We start from the raw sequence: 25,502 nt of genomic DNA, 5'->3' as shown, positions 1-25,502 counted from the left end.
TCTGACTCCAATTTGTGACTTTACCCAACTCTCACTCATCCAACAATATGCGCGCTCGTTCTGCAATAGAAAGGTATCAGGAAGCCGGCATTTTCACACACGAGTGGATTTATTCCTAACACACAAATCTACAACTTGAGTTTGGGTCCCTCTCAATACAGCTCTCTTTGTCTTCGCTGTTCAGCATTAATTTATAGACACAATATGCAAATGACACAGAGACAAAGGCATCCTGGCATGATTCTATTGGCTATGTGTATGCTGCAGTTAACTTTAGCTTGCTCCTCTTGGTCTTTCTTCAAGTGGTGGCCCCTCCTGCTTGTGGCTGAAGGGTCCAGTTTCTTGTGCATCCCTTCCCCCTCGAGGTATCTGTCTGCGCCAGGCACCGACCTAAAACCTCCCAAACCTCACATTCTTTCACTTTCTTTTTCCAACTTCACCAGCCACCCACACAGCATTCCACAGAATAACAGTGACACAAGATGCAGGACATCGAATAAAACTAGCCAGGTTTCAACTCTTCCACTCCTTTCAGCCCCAGGCTTCCTTTGAGCCCCAGACTCTTGAAGCCCCAGACTTCTTTTCTTTTCTTAGAGTCCCAGACTCTCTTTGAAGTCCCAGACTTCTATTACCTCTCATGCATCCCGTCGGCGTCACCATAAATTGTTGGAATTTATCTTTATATCAATGTTAGAATTTAACTTTAACCCAATGTAAACTCAAATTAGTAATCTGACTCCAATTTGCGACCTTACCCAACTCTCACACATCCAACAATATGCGCGCTCGTTCTGCAATAGAAAGGTATCAGGAAGCCGGCATTTTCACACACGAGTGGATTTATTCCTAACACACAACTCTACAACTTGAGTTTGGGTCCCTCTCAATACAGCTCTACACCTCTCTTGCCACCAGCGAATGTGTTCTACCTCAGAGTTGCCCAGTACTGATTCATACTATACAACATGCAAATGGCACAGACAAAGGCATCCTGGCATGATTCTATTGGCTATGTGTATTGCAGTTAACTTTAGCTCGCTCTCATTGGTCTTTCTCCTCCCGCCGAATCCCGTGGCTCCTCCTGCGTGCGATCCCCCGATGGCCGCTCCTTCAGCCAATGCTCCCGGAGTCATCTCGTCTCGCTCAGCACCATCTGCTTCTAAAACATTCCATTCATGCACAACCCCCGCAACCAGTTTCGCGCCACCAGTCACACTCTCAGCATTTTACAATATCACATTTTCATACATTGGATGCACCAACATCTAATGAACTATGTTAAGCTCAAACTCTTATATTCCTTTAATAGTCAAAAGTATGAAATCCTTTAAGTGTAACTGAAGTTTAGACCATGCTAATGACCAGACACTCAGGAGAGGAATGCAGGAAGATTAGATCACAGCTGCACCACAGGAGGTGTGAACGAGACCCCTCTGAAACAATGGACTTCCATGCCAGGATCACAAAAGTGGCTCCGAGCAGTCTAACCTTTGTTCTGTTTTAAATTGACTGCCATTTACATTATCCTTTAGCAGTTAATTACCGCCTAATTATCATCTTACCTGTGTAGTGTTTAGAGTGGAAGAGAGATTTTTATTTTTGTTATTTCGACATCGTCAAGGATGATGACAAAGCCTGAATTTGCGTCTTTTCCTCAGTGTGAGAACTTGGTTCTGACTGTTGGATCCGGGATGTGGGGCTGGTGATGGCCGCATGGGCTCTGAGGTGGTGACTGCTTTTGGCTGGGTGGACTCCGAACTGGAGACTGCTGATATTTACGTAAAAATAATACATTCTTCAAAAATCAGTAAAAAAATACCTTTTCTCAATGTGAATGCAGTAGTATATGATAATGGTTACCAAAAAATTGCTGCACCTCACCATATCACATATGTTGAAATAGGAGACGTTAATTCAATTTAACACCACTTACACAATGTCAGAAAATCCAAACTTTTAGCCCGAAAAAGTCAGGGAAAATACATAAACTGTTTAAGTATAGATTTAGGATTTTTGTTGAACCTTTCTAGTCAAGTCAAGTCACATTTATTTATATCTCCCTTAATCCCAAATAAAGTGTGAAAGGGTCCATATTAATATTCTGGTCATCATTATTAAAGATTTAAATCATCCCATTGGCCGGCACGCAGCCAAGGTTGGGCCACATAGATAGATACATGAGCCGCGTGGACATATTTAATTGGCCAGCATGATCACCAGCTCATTCTGCATTGATTGATGGTACCCGCTTACATTGTCTTTTACCACACAAACTAAGCCAATGTCCCAGTAATGCATGGATTACTGCTTCCTGAGTTGTCTCTGTGCTAAAGGTGAGTTCACTACAATTAAAGAGAATGAGAGGGGTTTCTTTCCTTGACGGCAGATGAGGGTTGCGTCCACGCCCACAGCCGCATAAACGGTCCATTTTTAAATGCGCTAAAACTAGACCGTGTATCTTAACAGCTCTGTTCTACATTTTTCTATCTTTGCACACATTATTATTGCATTTGTCATCAAACATGTTTATTTTATATACAAACATAGGAAAATAGATGGACCATTGAAAGAGCTTTAATAGCCATTCAAATATATGGCTTTTTCTTTGACTATTCTAAAATGAAGAAAAAAAGTAAAAAAATAATATAAAAAAAATATAGTCACATAGTTTCAACTACAAAAAGAGAGATACAATCAACAACACATTGTTTGGTAACACAAAGTAAGAAAGGACAGTAAACAATATAAATGATCCTCGTCTACAACACGTCTTGTCATTTGTTAGAAAACAAAATGTAAAAATTGTAATCCATGAAATTGCCATTTTTACAAGTATACAGTATTTTAATTCTACAGAGCCACTTCTGTATTCACCGTGCCATAAACAATGCATCAATTGCATTTCATGTCTGTATGTTTATATGTAAAGACATTTGTATTATCTTTATTAATATTGTCTTTATTCTATAACATTAACTTTATGGCTAAATTCAACTGCTGTGGTTTTTAAAGCAGTGTGATTTGTAGAACGTAAATTAAGGTACGGCCCTCTGATAACTCCTATGTGATTTGAAAATCCCATAAACCAGTTTTTTCATTAAATTAATTAATTTTTTTTGCAGAATTTTCTATTACAATTCAGCTGAATACTGGCGTGAATTGTGAAAAGTTTGGACATTGTTTTTTTAATACTGTGTACTCCCTCACTCCTGTGTGGAGTTTGCATGTTCTCCCCGTGCCTGTGTGGGTTTCCTCCGCATTCTCCGGTTTCCTCCCACATTCCAAAAACATGCATGGCAGGTTGATTGGACACTCGAAATTGCCCCTAGGTATGAGTGTGAGCGCGGATGGTTGTTCGTCTCTGTGTGCCCTGCAATTGGCTGGCAACCAGTTCAGGGTGTCCCCCGCCTACTGCCCGAAGATAGCTGGGATAGGCTCCTGCACCCCCTGTGACTCTAGTGAGGAGAAACGGTATAGATTAGGGAGGGATATATATATATATATATACACACACACACACTCTGGCTTTATACACGAACGATTGTGTTTTCATCGTTTTTCATTTTTTCTAGACATTAGACAAGGTGGACTGCACTCAAAAATTGAGCAGGACGCACAAACAGAATGAAATCTGCCACAATCTCTATCGTCGGTCCAGAGATGCACCTGTTATAACAAGGAGGTTTCTGTGGAGGTTTGGGTTTTGGCTATGTCTGTTTCTGCTCCGTACTGAAGAAAATGTAATATCACACCCTGGAACTTTACATTTGTGAAGCAATTTGAGATGGACAGTTTGGTAGTGCACCCTAAATGTCCCTTTGTTGCTGTAGACCTTTTGGCACAAGTGGCAGGTAATTGGCAACTCACTTTCTCCTCCTTGAAGTGCATTCTGTGCTCCCCCACCACAAATCCAGATTTTGCTTCCCCCATGAAGCAATGTTCCTCCCCAAGGCATTCCAATACCTATGTCACAGCTCTCATCACTGTCCTCCATATGGAGCGCCTCAACATCCTTCTCTGCCCCATCTCTTTCCTCATGGTCAATTCCATCTAAGTGCCTGCAGAATCGACCACTGTTGCTGCTGCAGTGAGTTGGAGCATAGGAAGAGGTGCTTGGGTCTAGTATTGTCCCGTTTTGATCACTTCCCCCTCTTAATCGCCGGATCCCGGCTTTTTGAAATGTTTCACTGCTTTCTAAAGGTGTAGGAATTATGCTGATGGGGTACACCAAACCCTTGCGATTGTGTTCTCTGAAGATCACAGCGTTCTGGCAGGTTGAGTCTTGAAGAGACAGATCTTTGCATGACAGGTTGTTCTTGGCAACAGAGTCTCTCTCTTTGTAGTAGGTTGAGGGAATGTATAGGAGTTTTGTTTTGTTTTCATTGTGTTTGGTCATCAGCTTGTGGTGAAGGTTGATATTTGCACTATGTCTGCAGAAAAAAATACCAGCATTTTAATTTAACAGGATTTTAGAATTTTGAAGTAATTTACACAAGATCTTAGTACATTGTCTAGGAGCTCAGCTTGCAAACATCAAATGACCAAACCCAGGAAACAGGTGAGCCTTGATGGTCATTACTTGAGCTCTTAGGCTGTATATATATATATATATATATATATATATATATAATTTTCAATTTACAGCTAGCGGCGCTACAAGGCAAATTGGCCGCACCCCGAGATGGATAAAAATTGGTGGATTTTTGTGCTTAATTTATTATTCACAAACACAATATTAATCACAATACCGTGTTTAGACTTGCCTACAGAAAATATTATTGTGAAGAAAATGTTTGACTTGACTTCCCCTTTAGACCACCTTTCCTTTTATTCCAGATGTTCTCGTATAAGTCCAGCACTCTGTGAATGTGAAACATCACATTGCACGTTTTGGGTCATTTCAGCTGGTCTGGCAGCCATTGGCGGCCGGTAATGACTGTCACTCATGTAGACATGTGAGTGGGCGCACACCTGAACCACATGTGCTTACCGACTGCCTAATGGTCCTATTGTAACTGGAGCACATTATTGCAACACCAACATTACATTAATTGATAAAAAAAAGAATCAGCTGACTCTTTTTTTCACCTGCAAAGGGTATTTTCTGATGGGGCCTTTAATTTTGTACGGATTGATGGGAGCTTGGAGTCTGTAAGCATTGATCACAAATAAAGTCATAGTAATGGCGCCATGACTTTCAGATTTTTAATCAGCTTTTTATCTGTTATTATTTGATCAATTGAAACTGAGTGTGTGTATTTTGATTCTATGTGGCGGAGCATTGGTTAACCTAACACTCACTCACAGGCTGCTCCGGCTCCAAACAGGCATTCTGTCATGAGCACAGTATTTTGATTAAATTGCTCTTAATATATCCCATATTTATATATATATATATATATATATATATATACAGTGAAACCCCGCTACTTCGCGGTTCACCTTTCGCGGGTTCAGTGCTTCGCGGGTCTAAAAAAAATATTCAAAAATTAAAAACTTTTTTGCCCGGGCACGATCGGGGCTCTCCATTCGCTCCGCTCCGCGGAGGCATTGTAGTTTCGCCGAGCGGCACGACGGGGCGCTGGAGCGGTTAGACGGCCAGCGTGCGCCGAAAAAGAGCGTGGGCGAAGAGGAGAGTGGACGAAGAAGAGCACGTTCCCCCGGGCACGATCGGGGACGACGTTTCGCGCGGTTCGGACCGTACCAGAGCTCCGGCCGGCGTGCGTGGCAGTTAAGCCGAAGAGGAGCACCTTCCGCCCGGGCACGAGCGGGCGACATTTCGCTCCGTTCGGGACCGTACGAGAGCTCCGGAGGAGGCCGGCCGGCGTGCGTGGCAATTACGGCGAAGAGGAGCACCTTCCGCCCGAGGCACGAGCGGGGCGAAATTAAACCGAGTTCAACCGAACGGAGACGCGCTTCGGGGGAGCAGGTCCGGCGTGCGTGACAATTAAGCCGAAGAGGAGCACCTCTTCCGCCCCGGGCACAAGCGGAGCGCGAGGCTGTCAGTTATGAATGAATAAATAAATAAATGAAGAATGCCACCTTTCATTTCACAGGGCGTACCAGCAGGTAAAAGTCGAAGTAATTAAATAAATATAAAAAGAAGTAATTGAATAAATACAAAAATAATGGCTGGGGAATAAAAAAATAATAAGTTTTAATAATAATTTTTTTTTTTTGTTATAACATGAATTTCACTCTCTCTCTCTCTCTACCCGTATTCTATATGGTGTACTGTATGTTGTAGTACGGTAATTTGTCAATGGGTGGTGCTGTTGCTTAATGCTGTGACTTTGTGTATCGCGAAGAAGACTCTGTTTACTTCCGGGGTTTTTTTGCGCTGCTGTATGTTGCTGATTGTTGCGCACTTCAATAAAGAACGGCTCACGCCACAAATCTCAACACTGTATACAGGGGGGTATACTGTATACCTGGATAGGTTTTTTTAAGCATTTTTGAAGGGGCGCCGCTACTTCGCGGATTTTCAGTTTTCGCGGGTGGTCTCGTCCCCATTAACCGCGATAACCGGGGTTTCACTGTATATATATATTCCCACTCTGCAAATAAATTTCACATTTAAAGTGTAACACACAGTATTTTCCAAATTGATCCAATTGAATTCACGTCACAAAACCTCCACAATCCAGTAATTAGGGCCATAGAGCTTTCACAGAGTCCTGTCTCTTTGATGGCTGAACACAATTTTTCGGGTTACGCATTGTGGATTTTTCAGAAGTATGGAGGGGAGAATCATCATACCCTTTATGTGCGAAAGCCATATGCGTAAAAAAAAATACCTTAAGCACAAACGGGAGAATATGGCCCTAAATGAACTAGAGAAACCAATTTCTACTCCAAACTATTATTTGTTTTCTCTTTTCTTACTCTTCAACTGCCCCTCAGTTCGTTGCCCATATCTTAGATGCGATCTCTATTCTAGTCAGTGTCTGAGAGCGTAGTGATAAACTACATTCTGTAGAACCAATTCAGGGACACATAGAAATTCTAATTATGAAAAATCTTTCACACAAAGTTTTTGGACTGGCAAATGCCAGTTATGGACCAGTTGATAAAGTACGTAAGAAATTCTTAACGTGAAAATACCATATTTTAACGACCATAGGGCACAGTCTCATTTGCAGGTGCTATTTCTGTATTTCACACATACATGTGGTGCCGCGTATTTTTGGGCACAGGTATGTCAAGACATACCCTAGCGCTATAACATAAGCCAGCACGCATGCTAGCGCATGTTTTTAAAAAGGCAGGGGTTGGGGGAAAAGCTGTGTTAGTCACGTGTCATTGACAGTCCTGCAGTTCTTCAGGTTCCATGGCAGCTCTTGTAACACCACAACCAGCAGTGGGTCAGACACATTAATATTACCTGTGCCGCCCTTCAGGCTATTTCTATGAAAAAATAGTCAATTAATACTGTGAAAAAATATTAATGTTGTTAAAAGTCATTACTAGTCATGTTGGTTAATTAATTTATTTACATTTAAAAGAAAGTATTGTCGCTAGACGTATTTCCGGTTTCCGATGATGTAATTGACGGGCGATACTTCCGTGTTGCTTGCTTTGTCAAAAGAAAAGAAAATGTACACATTCACGATGCATTATGGGATCGCAGTCTAATGCATCCACTTTTCAATTATCAGGCAGGAATGCCATTAAGTCTTGTTTCATAATACTTTACTTATATATATATGTTGTTGCATATTTTTGTTGAATTGTTATAAAAAAGGAACTTGATGTATGGTGTGTGTTTGCAATGGCTCTTCTGCAGGTGTAGAGAGTGACTTTATTTTTTGTAATTACAGTTTTCACCACACTCTTATGAAGATACTTAAACAATCTGCAGCTGAACTCCAGAGTCTTCATTTGTGGTTTATCTCATTGTAACCAACATCTCAGTTGAAAACACTACAGTACCTGTTCACACAATGGCAGAGAAGGGATGTCACTAGTCACCACACATATCTACAGTCACTGTTTCACTTCAAAGCCAAAACACCCAATCACCCCACAGCTACTTAACAGCATACTAGCAAACAATGGGACAACCAAAACAAAGAACAAAGAAGTACAATTAACATAAAACATGTATCTCACATTCCATTCATCTCCAATAAAGAAATATAATTAACACAGAACAGGCATCGCTCATGCCATTCATATTCTAAGTCCTGCAAAGCATTATGGTCGTGCCTCAGCCAATCAGGTTGGAGAGATGGTGCTCGTTAGAGAGGTGTGCTTTTGGCAGCGTGTTTTTTTTTTCCTGTTGCGTCAAGGTTAATTTAACCTGAGATGTTTCTTGCTTGCAATAACACAAATGATCAAAGAGACAATGGCATCGTGGACAGAGGCCTTTTATCCAGCTTTCTCCCACATGTACATACTGGTCCGTAGTGAACTGACTGTCTCAAACTGTGACAGAAAGGAGTGCTCACACCAGTCAGTTCTGCAGCGCTTTGTAGTCTCAAACTTAACCCACAGAGGGTGCTAACATGCACTGTTGGGCAGGCGGAGTGCTCAAAAAAGTCTGTACACAAGGCACTTTGCATTCTAGGGCCCCCCGTCCGTTTTGGAGAAAATTTGGACTTTTAGTTGTGCCTTATGGTCGTGAAAATATGGTAATCAAATTTATTGTTTTGTTCACCATTTCACTCATGTATAAATTACATTTGGAATTGTTGACGTATGTTCAGTTTACAATTTTAAAAATATGAAGCAACCACACTCCACCATTACTCTTCATAACCATTGCATGTTTCAAAGTTCCAGTCTACATCTACTTTCTGTAATTCATTCAAGCAAGATGAAAGCGTCTCTCTCTCACCGATCTCGGATCCTGTGTGAGGGAAACGTACTGCAGCCATTCACTTCACACATGTGCATATCCTTAACATGCACATTTTGGTAGTGCATTTTGACGCTGTTGTGGTTCTTGAAAGTCTTACCACAGATTTCACAGTGGGGAAACGGGTAAACTGTTTGGTTGAGGTCTGATAAATTTGAGTAATCACGACAGTCTACACAGGCCTCAGATGCTTGATTCTTGTGGTCTGCAAGTTGAAGAGCATTTCCATGAGGCGGCCTCTGGTCATTCCACTTCAGCTCGGAAATTGTATCATCTTGAAAATCTTTGCCATCAATTTCCTCATTAAAGTTGAGTTCCTGACTGGCCAACTGGTTGTCACAAAATTTCTTGATAAAATTATTTTTTAAAGGAGAGGATGAACTAATGGTGGCTACTGTTTCTACTTGTTGTAAAGCGTCATCTTTGTGCTCATCCTTGAACATCCTTAGAGTTGGGTCCAACAAAGACGTGCTATCTTTCCTTTCTGGGTCCTCATCAAAATACATTATTTTTTCTTCATGCTTAATCCCATCTCTCAGGAAAATAATTTTACCTTCTGCTCTGTTGCAACTGCATTTATCTTTGTCGCTGTCCAGTAAAGGAATGTTCTCTTCAAAGTTATTCCCCTTATCAATTAGCTCATCTTGCTCTAAAATCTTTTCTAGCTTCATTGGCATACTTGACTTCCGAGATTTTTTTTTTGGTATGGGGGCACCATTACAGATCTCAGGAACAGTGATTGGTTTTACAGACACAGAGGATGAGAGTTTAGGGAGTGTGGGTAGTTTTCCTGGGGTGTTGGCAAGTTCTACAGGTGTAACAAGGCTGCGGTAGAAAGGCAGGACTGGCTGTACCGTCTTTAAATTTGAAAAGAGAATGCCACGCTGACCTATAATGGGAAAAGAGCTGCTTTGCATCTTTGGGCCACTATCCACTTGCTTGACTATGTAGTTGGAAACTGATTTGAGATTTTCTGATGAACAGATTGGAATGGATGTGACATGTTCAAAAATGTTCTCTCCAAGATAGCATTGTTCAGCAGATAAGTTGTCCCGTATGTCTTCTTTTCTACTGTTGCGATTCATGGGCATGTGAAGTCGTGGGTTAGGGTTGGCACTGTGGCGATTCCGACTGCGCAGTGAACTAAATACCATGTTGCATCCTTCAATTGTACACTTGTGCTTAATCTTAAGGTGCACTGCATTGTAATGGATTTTTAGTGTGCCTTTATCATAGAACGTCTTCTCACAGGCATTGCAAAATACACGGCCCTTCTTCAGAGATCCTTCACCCCCACTTCCTATTGAAATCCCAAATCCAATGTTTCCATTGTGCATCCTACCAAAAGGTGCCATTTGAATCCCATCCGAGATCATAGACGTAGTTGGCCCATTAGGGCAGTTGTCACGGGTTGAAAAATCTTCCATCTTTAACTTTTTTGTTGATGAAAGACATTCCACCGGTTTGTCTCCAGATTGGTCTTTAACAGCAATGAATGCCACAGAGTTGGAACCAATATGGCTGGTGTCTGCTATATGTGGAATATGGAGGGCGTTCTCACTGACTGGATTGTCTTGCTCATGATCACCTGGCCTCTCACTCTCGTGCTCTGCTGACCCTTGGCATGACTCCTGGTGTTGTTGGTTAAGCTGCTGGCATGAACCTGGTGGGCCAAAAAATTGAGCTGGAATTGAATTTAACAGCTGGAAAGGCAGCACGAAGGCCATGCTTTTAATGAGGTTCTCAGAGTTGTCCATGTTGCTGTTCTCCTTTGCTTTGATTGTAGACGAGTTGTCAGTCGTGCATGGGCTGTTGCGCTGAATAAAAGTGTGAATATCTGAGATTGTGCGAGTACTGGGAACTAAAACTGCTTGCCCTTCCTTGTCTTGTTGAGCCATGAGCTCCACAATAGATTTGGTCTCACCAAAACGCACAAACTGCTGCAGGGTTGCAATTTCCTCCTCAAATGTCATGATGGCCCATTGATCCAGTACTTGCCCTGCTACATCCTACAGACAAAACAGGTGAAATGGAATAGCCAAGTAGCACATGGGAGTGAAGTTGGAAGTGTATATGAATCGATGTAATAGAATGAAAGTGAGTGGGAAATGAAGAAAGATGGAGAAAATTTAAACATTAGTGTTTTCTTTTGCATTACTCATTCATTTTTATACTGCAGGCTTGAAGACAAACCCTGCTCTAGACAGGACTTCAGAAAAAAGTATCAAAGTTTTGGCATAACCAAAAACCTTGAGAAACGTCATTATATTGCTGTTTAATAATTCAAATCATATAGCATTACCCATTCTGGATTGATTTTTGAGGCGAAAAATCAAATGGGGTACCTGCATGTTGGGATTCTGACACAATGGAAATTTGATTTATTGTAAAGACAGTATTTCAGATTGAAAGGTATTTTGTTCAAATATGACCTTAATAAAGACACAAAAATGAGGCAAAACTTGAATGGAAATTAAAAATTGCAGATTTCCTTTTGTGGTTAGAGCAGTGCTTCTCAATTATTTTCTGTTGTTTCAACCGCAAAATGAAAATTTAATGACTTGGCTAAGCATGTGGTGTTTCATGTTTTTCTAAATGTTAAGCCCATTAAAATCAGTGTCATTTTTCTTGGCAAAAAGCACATCGTCACGACAACATTCAACTAAATGCAGAAGTATATAAATAAGTAACCAAATGAAGCACTCCAGGAAGACAATTGCGTTAGAGCGGGTCCTGGCCTAGTTGGTAAATGCCATAATCTCCAGAGCACCTCACCATCACCTTATTCCCAAACGGGGAAGACGGGGCAGAAAAGAGGCGGCAGAAAACAGGCCAACAGCTAGTTCAAATAAATGCAGAAGTCTATAACTAAGTCTTTAGTTATGTTTTAAACATTTCTATTGAAGTGGCGCCTCTTATATCCATGGGTAGGGCATTCCAGAGGACTGGAGCCCAAATAGAAAATGCTCTCAAACCTGCAGACTTATTTTTGGCTCTCTGGATCACTAAAAGAGTATTTTGTGAACGAATGTTTCGGGACAAAACTCATGGTACCACTAGGTCAAATGAGACAGGCAGGTGCTAAGCCATGCAATATTTTATAGGTAAGTAGCAAAACCTTGAAATCACATCTCAAGTGGCCCAGGAGCCAATGCATATTGGCTAGTATTGGGGTAATATGAGTTCGTAAATTTCTCATCCTTGTCATTAGTCTAGCTGCTGCATTTTGTACTAGTTGCAGACTTTTAATACAAGACATGGGGAGACCAGCGAGCAAGACGTTCCAATAATCGAGGCGAGACAACAAATGCATGGATTATGATTCCTGCATCACTAGGTGATAGAATTGGACGGAATTTGGCAATATCGCGCAGATGAAAAAAAAAAACAAAACACAGTTCTAGAAATATTCTTAATGTGCATTTGAAAAGACAGAGTTGAATCAAATATAATGCCAAGACTTTTTGTCGGATGACTTGGGCTCATAGTGCATTTATTAAGACTCAGATTGGTGTCTTTAAATAGTTGCTGATGATGTACTGGTCCATGGTTCATTCTCTCTGAAAGATAAGAATTAAACCAAGAAAGTGGTGAGCTTGAAATACCATGTGTTTTAATAGTACGTTATGATCGACGCTTTCAAAAGCAGTTGCGAAGATTGAGTAATAGTAGTATGATGAGGTGTCGGCGTCCATAACTAAGAAAAGATCATTAGTCACTTTAGCAAGGGCCGTGTCAGTAGGGTGGTCGGCTTTAAATCTTGATTGAAGAAGTTCACAAAGTGCGTTTTTCACAGCTCCAGCTATATATATAAAATGGTATTGTATTGTATTATTAGTGGCCATGTATTTATTAAGTAGTTCCGCGACGACTTTTTAAAGAATTTTTGCAATAAACGGGAGATTTGAAACCTGCCTATAGTTACTGGTCGAGGTTTGGTCGTTTAAGTAGGGATCGAATAACAGCGGTACGAAAAACTGCTGGTACTGTGCCAGAGGTGAGCAATGTATAAGTATATATAAGCAGTATATTTAAGAAAGAGGGTCCTCCTGTTGTAAAATAGCCTTTAACGAGTTTGCCAGGATGCGGGTCGAGCACACAAGTTGTCAGTTTTTCCCCACAAACAATTTTGTTAGGCTTTCAAGAGATACTTTTTTAAAATGAGATAAGGTTGCCATAATGTCCCTATTTCCATCAGTAATTGTGGAATTCAAGAGACTTTTAGGAACAGTGTCCTTAATGTCGTCCGGAATACGCTTGGGTAAAGAATCGCATGTAATTGTGAACTATTGGATGTCGGCTGCTGTTTTGTTAGACTTGCCACTGTATCAAATACATTTTTAGGGTTGTTTTTATTTAGAACAATTAATCTGGAAAAATTATTATTTTTGGCAAAATCGAGTGCTGCTTTGTAGATTAGTAAACTATCGCACCATGCCCCGCTCCCGCTTGTATTTACCTGGAGGACATATCCTCGTATGTAGTCCTGTAGCGTCCAGTCAAGTGCATTTAGGATCTTGATAACCTCTTCCTCTTTGAGAACAGAAAAAAGTCGGTCCAAGAGGATCTTGGGGCGTATGGGAATAGCTTGGGTCCCATAGAGCATCAGGCTGCAGATGTCAAATACCACGTTGGAATGCACAATCTCCACCTGGCCCTTCTGATACATGTGGTGCACCTTCAACTTACTAAGAGCTAGAACATATACACACAATTTGGGGGGGTTGGGGGTGAAATCACATTCTCTGGAAATTACATTGCAGTACCACAAAATCGAGTGTTAGTTTTAAATAAACATATATAAATAAAGTTATATATATATATATATATATATACTATCAGGAGAAGTATGATTGTAATGCAGAAAAAAACACACACTTGTTACATTTTTCATTACTTTGAGCCAAATGGTTTGTAGTTGAACCCAAAAAATAGATGAAAAATGTACATTTAAATTTCTCTATATGTTGTATATTGTACAGCATATGCATTTTTACAACTGTGCCCCAAATATATTTGTCATGTGTCAGTCGTAATGTACATATAAATTAACACATTTTACTCTCCATCAACAAAAAAAAAATTGCAAATTCAAACAATGTGCAGTGCAACCTGCAGTTATGAACGTCCCTTTGTACGAACAAATCGGGTCACGTACAAAGTTTTCACAGAAAAATGACCTTGATTTCCATACTATTTTTAATATATGAAGGGTCTTGGCATGGACGAATGGATGGATCTATGTTGTTACTTCTCGCTCTTTGTATCCATCATTTGCAATGTGCCTAACACGTTGCTGTAAAGTACCATATTTTCCCAACCATATGCCACACTTAAAAGTCTTAAATTTTCACCAGAGTGGGGGGGCGCTGAATAATGTGAAGCACCTTGTGCGTGCACCATGTTCGAAAATCTGCAAATGCTGTTGAGACTTTCTGCTTGAATGAGTGGAAGCGTTTTCTGCCAACGCACTGCTTATATAGAGGAAAGGTGGACGTGATTTAGGACAGCATGCGGACGTGAAAGTGAGCGCGAAGGCACGCCTGTAGTCGGTACAGTTGTCATCAAATAAAGCTTTAAGGAACTCCAACCTTTGGACATCAGTGCGCACAGGGTATTCAAGTGAAGTTGCAAGCAGCTGGGAGGCACCCCCCGGTGAGTTATGCTACAATTTATGAATGGATTGTAGATGCTTGGGCTAACCATTAGCCACGTTAGCCACTAATGTGGCTGCTTGCACTGTTTTAGCTATCGCAAAATCCGGCATCATTTCTGAGGAGCCTCATGGCAACAAGACTAACATTGACAAGAGGGAACCTGTTGTGTTAAAAATATTTAATACAAATAAGTACAAACACACTCAGTTTTGTTCCCGTTGTCTCTTTAAAAATGTATGTTAGCATAATACTAGTGTTCATTTTAGCATGCATGCATGCGACCATACGATGAGCCTTATGTATGTGTTAAATACAAAAATAGCACCCCGAACGGTGACTGCACCTTTTAATACGGTTTGCATTATGGTCGAAAAATACGGTAGTTGTAGATGTTGCAAACACGGTGCTTGGAATATTCTGATCATGCACTGCACGCAGGGCACCAACTGCCTGGAGGGCGCAAAAATTTGTTAAATCAAATCAAGCGCATAAAAAAATAATAATTATAGTAACTAGATCCGAGAACAACTATAAAGGGACCTCGCAGCCCTGCCAACGTTGGGGTACTGGCACATTGGAATATTGGCACATTGGAAACGCAATTTTCTGAAAATTAAGTACATCAGATTAAAACCAAATTTGATCAAATATTATTGCTATAAAAGGCCGAAAATTTGAAAGGAAATTTAAAAAGACCTACTTCCTATTGGGTTTTTGTTTTCAAACCTGGGCTGTTACATGTGCCTCCAAATTTCGCGAGAGCTTGTCGACAACCAGGGCTGCTTCGCTTAAACATTGTAATGATGTTATTAAGGCTGCCGCCAGTTCTTGCAATAGTGCTTTTTTTTTTTTTTTTTTCCGAATTTCACAAACTATGTGTTGCAATATGATGAAGGATGAAAAATCTCTTTTTAACAAATACGAGGTCAATCTGGTCAACCTGTATGGAGAAAAAAAACACCAAACATAAAAACCTATATTTCCTTAGACAGTAGTTGGCGCTACCACTACGAAAAAAAGTAAGTTCGTAGATGTCTTCTGGCCTGGACTATTATCAAATTGGGGAAACGTTTAGATATAATTATCATTTTAGTCAAATTCCAGCAGCTTCTGTAGTCAATGCAACACCAACCGTTAAAGTAATTTAAAATGGCGGACTTCCTGGTGTGATTGCAAAGCTTTGTGAGATTTTGTTAATGTTTAGAACTAGAAAATAAGCGTTGTTGTGGGGGTTCGGGTTTGGGGGGGCCTGGCGAGTTTTCCTTTTCCTCTAGATTCCGGCAGTCTCCCGCCAGGCACGCCTCCGACCGGAGAGGGCGTCGGCTCCTGCGCACCTGCAGCTCATCATCAGCAATCACCGCGGGGTCTAAAGCTCAGCGCTGCCAGGAGCCAGACGCCGGATTATCCCGTGACCTACCTTGGTACCCGGCTCACGTCGACGTTCGCCTCGTGCACGTCTGCTCCTTGTGCTATGCAACCCGAGTTAACCTCTGTCTCTCCTCGCTCTCCCTCCAGCCGCCCAGCGCCTGTCCGAGCCCGATCCTCCGCCGTCAGCCGCCGAGCCCCGGAGCGCCGATCACACCTTGTTCGCCCGTACGCCGCCTGCCTGCCCTTCTCCGCTTCCGTCGGCTCGCCGCCGCCCTCACCTCCACGCCGCTCTCCTCGCCCGCGCTCCTCCCGCCACAGCGCCGGTCCCCACCCAGCCCGTCGCCTCCGCTGCACCTCCGCTGGCGGGCACCTCTCCACCGCTGCGAGCGCTCCTGCACTGGCTCGCCGCTCTTCCACCTGCCCTCCTTCCCGGGCCTCCGAACCCGCTCCTCTTCCCCCGTTCCTTTCAATAAATCCTCCTCAACCATCCACGCTTGCTCTTGGGTCCAGTCTTCCTTCCACGCGGTTCTCAGAACCGCCACAGTTGTTTTATTGGTGAACTGTGCGAAGCCACGCGCACAGCTTTTCACGAAAAATGACACATTTCTTATTTTGACATATTGATGGCCTAGATACTCATCTGAGTAAATATGAGGTATACCTTGTTAACCAAAACATCAAAGAAAATAACTTATAATATCCTGAACCAGCAGGTGGTACTATCACCATGATGAAAAATAGGTTGATAGAGGTCTTAAGGCGTGTTCTATTATCAAATGTGAGAAATCTTCACATTAAATTTTTGAGTAGATAAATTTAGAGCAGCTTTTGTTGTCAAAGCCACGTCAATGTTTGAAGTGAATTGAAAATGTCAGACTTCCCGTGAAATTTAGCATATGGCTCCAGGAGACTTTTTTTGTAGGTCTTGGCCTTGTACATAAGGTGGTTGTGTTGCCTTTCGGCCTATTTCTGAGAAGGAATGTTCATGGTCGTAATTGATAATGTTGAAAAATATTGATGTTGTTTAAAGTCATTACTAGTCATGTTGGATGGTTAATTAACAATTTATTTAAGTTTAAAAGAAAGTATTGTCGCTAGACATACTTCCGGTTCCCGATGACGTCATTTCCGGTTTTCGGCTCGATACTTTCGTGTTGTTTGCTTCGTTGAAAGAAAAGAAAATTTCCGCGCTCATGATGCAGTATGGAATCGGAATCTAATGCATCCACTTTTAATTATCAGGCAGGAATGATGTAAGTCTTGTTTCATAATGCTTTAGTTATATATTGATGCATATTTTCGTTGAGTTGTTATAAAAAAGGAATTCGATGTATGATGTGTGTTTGCAATGGCTCTTCTGCAGGTGTAATTACAGTTTTCAACACATTCTTATGAAGATAAACACTGCAGCTGAACTCCAGGGTCTTCATTTGTGGTTAATCTCTGTGTCACCAACATCTCAGTTGATAATACTCCAGTAAAAAGGCATCATTTGATGATTCTTCGTGGTCAAAATGGCATCCAATAATAAGTCATCTTGCAGTTTCAGGACCTGCCACTCATCTGCATCAGCAGTAAGAGCTGCCTATGCTCGAGCTAAAGCGGAGGCTGCTAAGGTGAGAGCGTCGTAAGCAACCAAAGAAGCACAGTTAAAGGTGGAAAAAGTAATAATCCACGCAGAATTGGAAGTGTTAACATTGCACAGAGAAGCTGACGCGCAAGTGCTTGAGGAAGCTGGAGCAATCCAAGAAGAAAGTGGAAGCAGGAAAGCACTTTCAGAACACGAACAAATAAAACGCACGAGTGAGTACATACAATTCCAAATAGACAATGAAGAGCCTCCATGCCCTCAAGAGTTATTAACCGCCTCTCGTCCACGAGTAAGCTCATCTAACACATTTGTTTCATGGCATCCACCTGATCAAGGAAAGCCGGAGCTTACGTCAATTGGCTCAGAACCAAAGCTTACAAAGGCCATATTCCTGCCATAAATGATAACAACGTACCCAAACAAGTTAGAGGTGCAACAATACCCAAAGTTGAGAAACCAAATCTCAACCAATTCAGTTCTCCATTCACGCCTTGCTACACAACCCAGCCAGCATCTCACATCCAGTGGAGCCATTTGCTCAATATATCGCACGGCGATATCTTATTACTTCAGGCCTTTATCAGTTTGACGATAGACCAATGGTACTATTCATTGACTGGTGCAACAGCCGAGGTCCAATTTAGTCCCACTCAGGAGTTGGATCTCATGACAAAATGGCTTGGATAAAGATAAAGATGTCCTTTATTAGTCCCACAATGGGGAAATTTGAGGTGTTACTACAGCAGCAAAGATATAGATCACACAGAGTCGGCGGTGTAATGTAGCCGTTAATGTATAATATTAGCAGCAGACATTCATAAAAAGCATGCAAATATACACAGTATAAACGTATCTAAGTGTAAGGAAACACTCCTAATGCCTGTCCATTATACAGAGGGGGAAACGCTGTAATGATAAAAACTACTGAATGATTGAAAATACTGCAATGATAAAAATATTGCAATGATAAAAGTACTGTAATGGTAAGAGTACTGAAATGATAGAAAAGTAATGCAATGATAGAAAATACTGCAATGATAAATGTACTGTAATGGTAAAAGTACTGTAATAGTAAAAGTACTGCAACGATAGAAAAATACTGCAAAGATAAAAGTACTGTAATAGTAAAAGTACCGCAATGATAGGAAATACTGCAATGATAAAAGTACTGCAATGATAAAAGTACTGTAATAGTGAACGTCCTGCAATGGTAGAAATACTGCAGTGATAGAAGTACTGAAATAAGAATACTGTAATGGTAAACAAAATACATCATTGGTCAATATTTAAGTACACCATTGGCTGAAAGTACAGTAGTAGTGTATATTGCATCCTAGGACTGCACAATTGTACTAATGCCCTCCCGTTTGTAGGCCTGACCCAATGTTCTTGTTAAAAAGTCTGACAGCAGTCGGCAGGAATGAGCGGCGAAATCTCTCTTTGGTACAGCGAGGGTGTAACAGTCTATCACTGAAGGAGCTGTGGAGTGTTCTCAGAGTGTCACTGAGTGGGTGGGCTGGGTTGTCCAGCATTGATGACAGTTTTGCCGTCATCCTCCTGCCCCCACTGAGTCCACAGAGTCCAGGGAGCAGCCCAGGACAGAGCTGGCCCTCCTCAGTAGTTTGTCCAGTCTCTTTTTGTCCCGGCCCGAGATGCCTCCTGCCCAGGAGACCACTCCATAGAAGATGACTGATGAAACCACAGAGTCATAGAAGTTCCTGAGGAGTGTTCCCCGAACGCCAAAGGACCTCAGCCTCCCGAGTAGGAAGAGTCTGCTCTGACCCTTCCTATAGAGAGCGTCTGTGTTGTCGCTCCAGTCCAGTTTATTGTTCAGATGAACACCCAGGTACTTGTAAGTTGAGACCCTCTCAACGTCTGTTCCCTGGATATTCACTGGTGCAGGTGGAGAGTGCCGACGCTTGCGGAAATCCACCACCAGCTCTTTGGATTTCACAGCGTTGATTTGGAGGCGGTTCTGCTGACACCAGTCCACGAACCCCTGCGTAACCCCTCTGTACTCCCGATCGTCACCGTCAGTGATGAGGCCGACAATCGCAGAGTCATCAGAGAACTTCTGCAGGTGACAGGTTGTGGAATTGTATTTGTAGTCCGAGGTGTAGAGGGTGAACAGGAAGGGAGCCAGAACAGTTCCCTGCGGCGCTCCCGTGCTGCAGAGGAGCACGTCAGACACACAGTCCTGTGTCCTCACGTACTGTGGCCGGTTTGTGAGGTAGTCGTGGATCCATGTGATGAGGTGGTGGGCCACTCCCGCCTGCTCCAGCTTGTCTCCCAATAAGGCGGGCTGGATGGTGTTGAAAGGACTTGAGAAATCAAAGAACATGATCCTCAATGTGCTCCCCGCCTTCTCCAGGTGGGAGAGTCAAATGTGGAGCAGGGAGAAGATGTCATCATCCACACTGATGCCAGGCTGGTATGCGAACTGGAGTGGGACCATCGAAGAGCTCACCAGGGGGCGCAGATGGACGAGGACCAGTCTCTCCAGGGTCTTCATCAGATGAGATGTCAGCGCCACTGGTCTGAAGTTGTTGAGCTCCTTCGGATGGTGTGTCTTTGGAACCGGAACCAGGAAGGATGTTTTCCACAGCTGGGGGACTCTGCCCAGCTTCAGGCTCAGGTTGAACATGTGCTGGACGATTCCACACAGCTGGTCTGCGCAGGATTTGAGGATCTGGGAGCTAATCCCATCTGGGCCTGCTGCCTTCCTCGCCTTCATCTTCCTCAGCCGGTTCTTCACCTGAGATGTTGTGAGGAACAAGGCTGAGCAGGAGGAAGTGGTGGTTGTCTGACGTGGCTGGGAACTGGAGCCTGTGGAGAGAGAGAGGGGAGAGAAGAGAGGAGAGAGAGGGGGAGAGAGGGTCTCGTTCGCAGAGGCAGGAGGGGTTGGTGGAGGCTGCAGCAGGGGAGACTGAGCGGGGGTAGGCATTTGATCAAACCTATTGAAAAATAGGTTCAACTCATTTGCCCACTGAAGCCCCCCCCCCTTCTGGGTCTTACCTGGCTGTCCGTGGCCTGAGATGGTCTTCAGGCCCCTCCAGACATCCCTGGCATTGTTCCGCTGCAGTTGTTCCTCTATCCGCATCCTGTAGGACTTTTTCCCCTCTCGGATCCTCCTTCTCAGCTGACACTGCACTCTCTTCAGCTCGTCCTTGTCGCCTGACACAAAAGCCCTCTTTTTCTCCTTCAGGAGAGCTTTAATGTCCAGTGTGATCCAGGGTTTGTTGTTGGAGAAACATCTTACTGTCCTGGTGGGAATGGTGTTCTCCGTGCAGAAATGAATATAGTCTGTAATTGTGTCTGTTAGACCATTAATGTCCTCCCCGTTGGCTTTGCTGAATACCTCCCACACAGTTGTGTTGAAACAGTCCTTTAAGGCCTCCTCGGCTTCTCCGGACCATCGCTGAACTGTGCGTGTCACAGCTGGCTGCCTGCGGACCAGAGGTTTGTACACAGGCAGGAGAGCAACCAAGTTGTGGTCAGCTTTGCCCAGCGGGGGGAGGGGCAGTGATGTGTACGCCTCCTTGGTGTTGGCATAGAAAAGGTCCAATATTTTATTGTCTCTGGTGTGGCAGGTTACATATTGTGTGAATGAAGGCAGAGAGGAGGAAGGAGAAGCATGATTGAAGTCACCAGAGATAAGGAGCAGGGCATTTGGGTGCTGTGTTTGTAGCCTGCTCACAGCTGCAGTCAGTACGTCACAGGCTGTTTCACTGTTAGCAGAGGGTGGCACGTACGCCGCCACCGCGATCACATGACTGAACTCTCGCGGTAAATAGAACGGACGCGTGCTAACAGCTCTCAGCTCAATTTCCCGACTGCAAAGTTGATCCTTAACAGTTATGTGCCCAGGGTTACACCATCTATCATTAACAAACACAGCCAGCCCTCCCCCTTTCCTCTTACCGCTCTCCAGTGTCCTGTCAGCGCGTAGTATTCGGAAGCCGTCCAATTCTGTTAGCCACGACTCCGTGAACACCAGCAAGCTAGCCTCCCGGACAATCCTCTCATGCCGGGTTAGCGCTGTTAGCGCGTCCATTTTATTGGGGAGGGATCTAACATTCCCCATAATAACGGACAGGAGGACGGGGTGGTATCGTCTCCTCCTTGCCTGTCGTTTAGCCCCCGCACGACATCCCCGTCTCTTCCTCCTCAGCTCGCGGGGCATATCGGGTCTCGCTCCGGGAGCCGACGCGGGGTTAGCACGGAGTGCTAACAGCTGACCTCTTGAGTACACGATCGATCCGTAGCTCCGAGTTTCGTTTCCGGACACGATCGCGCAAAAAACAGCCCCCAACAGCAGTAAAACCACCGCAAGTTGTATGTCCATTGCTGAGATGAGGTAAAAATAAAATAAAACAGGGTAAAGGGAAAAAACACACGAAAAAGGCTCAATAGTGAGCCACACTGCTGTAAACAGGCAGCCACTCGCGCAGCGCCGGACAGGAGTCAAGCGAGCAGGTGAAACTCATATGTTCAGTATACGTCAACAACCCGATATTAGATTTGCGCAAAACATGGGAGACACTGTTTGAACGATTAGACAGTTTTCCGAAAGTAACAAAGACCATGTCTTGTTGCGTGAACTAGGAGACCTGCTACAAGAGATCCAAGGCGCCAAGGAAGATGGATATCTCCCTGGCCTACTATTTCTGGATACCTCTTGCGGGATTGGTCCAATCGTAGACAAACTCCCATATGGACTTCAAGACAGGTGGATGTCGCACGGCTCTCAGTATGAAGAGGAAAAACAAGGCTGTTTTGCACCTTTCAAATATTTTTGCGAATTCATATGCAAAGAGGCTTAGAAGCACAACGATCCAAGTTTCAACTATCAGAACAGCCAATCATCATCAAAACCAGAAAAATCCTGTGCAAAGAACTTCTATTCCAGTAAGTCGATCGCTGTGCACAGTACCGATGTTTCTCCTGTTAACAAGGACTTTGACACAAACTGGCCACGGCATAACAAGCCACACCAACTTGAAAATTGCAGAACATTCAGGAACAAACCAATTGATCAACGAAAGGCCTTCCTCAAAGAGAAAGGAATTTGTTTTAAATGGTGCGCTTCAGAAACTCATCTTGCAAAGGACTGTGAATCCATAGTAAAGTGCTCTGAATGTAACAGCATCAATCACGTCACAGCAATGCATTATGGTCCTTTTGCACAGGCAAACAAGGCTCTTTCACTGGCACAAGTCGTTAGGATTCTAAAAGTCTTCAGTACTCCATTTGCCTTGAAGGACAGGATCGCAGGATATCACATTCTGAAGCGTGTATTTTTTATTTTGTTTTTTTTTATGAGCTTCGCACACACCGTATTGAAGGCTGGCCTTGCAGCCCGGACATCAGGTGGAATGTCGTGGGTAATTTGCACTGGTCGCCCCTCATGCTGAAGATTTCTAAGGCGTTTCACAGCCTCAAACACAATGGAGACATCTCGAGAGCGCTGGAGTTTCACCACAACTGGGCGTGGACGACCACCACCAGGTATTCCAAAAGCCCGATGGGCACAGATGGGACAGGTAGCTGCAATAGTTTGGGAATAAACCCCTCGAAAAACACAAGCGGGTCTCTCCCTTCGATTGACTTGTTTAGCAGCCTGATGTTCTTTGTCTTTGTCGACATTCCAGGTCAGTTACTTTGTCACGGAAATCCTTGTTACTTTTCTCAAAAGCATTGATTCGCTTTTTTATCTGAGCCATTTCGTCCTCCAAGCGAGAAATGCGTGTTTCAGCTTCCATTTGGCGAGCAACAAGCGCTGCTGTAGTGGCAACTGCATCGTCAATGCGCTTCACCATGTCATCCATCTTCGCTTCGAGCTTCCCAATTGACTCATTCACAGATTTGAGAATACTCTGTCCTTGATCAGCCACAGCCGCTGAAATACTTTTAAGCAAAGTCTCCGTTATAAGAACAGCGGTAGTTGAAGGACTAGCATGAGCATTAGCACTGCCGTTGCTTAAGTCAGGACAGGTGTTAAGCTGAGTCGTGGCATTGCACAACTCAGGTGCATCGCGGTCCTTGTTTGATTGCTTTAGTTGTGTTGGAGGCATTTGGAAGAAAGTCTTTAGTTAGTCGCTTGGAGTTCAGGCTTTATCGTGGTGGGTCGGCAAATTAATTGCTTTGGGCAAAGTTTTGAGTGGAGAGAGTCTGTGATCGTCTTCTGCAGCTCAAGGAAATACCATGCACAAATAGGTCAGGCAGAACTCCTGAACAGACGCTAGGCCAAGCAGTTTTTAACCGGACGGAAAATGACAATAAGCCAGCTCTCTCAATTCAGGGTACACTATTCCTAAAAATCATGGAAGATAACAACTGGGTCACCCCACTTCCATTTAAAAATCCTCGCCAGCAACTGCCAAACAATAGGGAACAGGCTGTCTGTAGGTTCTCATCCCTGAAATGCAACTTAAACAGGAAACCAGAAATGCAGGAACAGAATGTGACATTCATGGAAAGGATCTTTTCCTAAGGCCATCCTGAAATAGCACCTCCACTAAAACAGGAACAAGAGTTCCATCAAACATTCGGGGTTTATCACCTACAAAAACCCAATCAGATTCGGGTTGTCTTCGAAAGCCCAGTTTTACAGTCTCTTGCTTAACAACGTTCTCCTTACTGGACCCGATTTGAATAACACGCTCACTGGAGTCCTGCTCCGCTTCCGGACAGAGAGCATTGCTGTCATGGCAGATATACAGCAAATGTTCCACTGTTTTAGAGTACAAGATGACCACCGCAACTTCCTTCGTTTTCTGTGGCAAAAGGACAATGATATTAACAAGGACGTTGTTGTGACATATGTTAATGTATCAGTTGCTATGCAGTTGCTATGGTCTTTTTATGCTCGGCTCCTTCATTATGTCATATAGGTTTAGAGTATTTAAGATGGAGTTACTCAGTGATACATTGTCAGTACGTCACGCTTTCTTCATGTTAGGATGTCAGCCTTCTTCCAAGTGTTCTGAATCCGGTCCTGCTTGTTTTTCCTTGGAATTATTATATATAAAGACTTATGTCCCCACTTTGGTCTCCTGTCTCCTTCTGGGTCCGAATCCCGGTCCTCACGTGCCAGTACGTACTGACCAGTCATGGACCCAGCAGACTGCGACAGAATCCATCGAGCCGAAGACGTCACCAGCTGGTCCTAAACATCCTTCGATCTCCAATCAAGGAGTAATCGTCTCACTGGCTGCTCCTTCACCTTTTCCCCGGGGCAATCCCTTTGTCGCTCCTCTTTAATGGGTCGCAAAGGCCGCGACAAGCCCCGGTGTGCCGGCTACCTCCCTCAGCCTGCTGACCACTCTAACATCCATTGTGTGAGCTCTGTCTTTTACCCCTCAACTCTCTCACCTGTTGCATCTTGTAGTTGTTTTTTATGTGCCAATAATCTTTCACTGCCCGATAATTTGTTTTTAGAGTCTGATTTTCACTCAAATTATGAAGATGGCCTAGAATTAGTCAACTATCTTTCTGATTCTGATTCTAATTTTGATCCTTTTCGCAGTCATTATTCAAGGACGAGTTAGTCTTTGTCACATTTTTCTGCTGATGATCCCTTCCCTTGAGACCCGTATGTGGGTGCTTGGCCATTTACCCGTGACCGCCACGGGGTGGCCAACGTAGACGCCCAAATAAAGGTTCTTCCAGGAATCTTGCTTTTTCGAAGTTGTAAGAATCAGAACCTGTACCCTTAGTGTATAGCATTGAACCCTTCCCTTCAGACCCTTACTTGGGTCCCCGGTTGGCCATTTACACGGGGCCTCCGCGGGGTGGCCGACGGAGGCGCCCAAGTAAACATTCTGGTTCCTCCCCTAAACCCACGTTTTCCAAGTTGCGTCATTCCGAACTTGTTCCCAAGTCACTTCACTCCCTGCCTTTCTCGTCACCCCGTCCACTCTGCTCTTCTTTGCATAGTACCGTTTGCCCTTTTTCATCTAGTATACCTTTCTCAGACCCTTTATTTGATACCCCTCGTCCCTCCTGTATTACCCAACCTCTATGG

The 25,502-nt window shown here is 43.4% G+C and overlaps 1 protein-coding gene across 1 annotated transcript in view; it reads right to left on the bottom strand.

The window, feature by feature from the left end:
• Positions 1 to 1,192: 1,192 nt before the first annotated feature.
• bnc1 (basonuclin zinc finger protein 1) overlaps positions 1,193 to 25,502 on the bottom strand; it is a 63,922-nt gene continuing 39,612 nt past the window's right edge. Inside the window, exons 3-5 of the mRNA XM_088297021.1 lie at positions 13,320 to 13,555; positions 8,840 to 10,869; positions 1,193 to 4,430 (exon numbers count right to left, since the gene is read on the bottom strand). Of these exons, the coding sequence (XP_088153147.1) occupies positions 3,644 to 4,430; positions 8,840 to 10,869; positions 13,320 to 13,555 (3,053 nt within the window). The 3' untranslated portion in view covers positions 1,193 to 3,643. The remainder of the gene's footprint in view (positions 4,431 to 8,839; positions 10,870 to 13,319; positions 13,556 to 25,502) is intronic.

Source organism: Idiotropiscis lumnitzeri, chromosome 5, assembly GCF_059441095.1.
Source record: "Idiotropiscis lumnitzeri isolate Australia: NSW breed Sydney's pygmy pipehorse chromosome 5, RoL_Ilum_1.0, whole genome shotgun sequence".
NCBI classification, from domain to species: Eukaryota; Metazoa; Chordata; class Actinopteri; order Syngnathiformes; family Syngnathidae; genus Idiotropiscis; species Idiotropiscis lumnitzeri.
The sequence above is the reverse complement of the archived record's forward strand: the minus strand, read 5'-3'. Positions and strand labels throughout refer to the sequence as shown.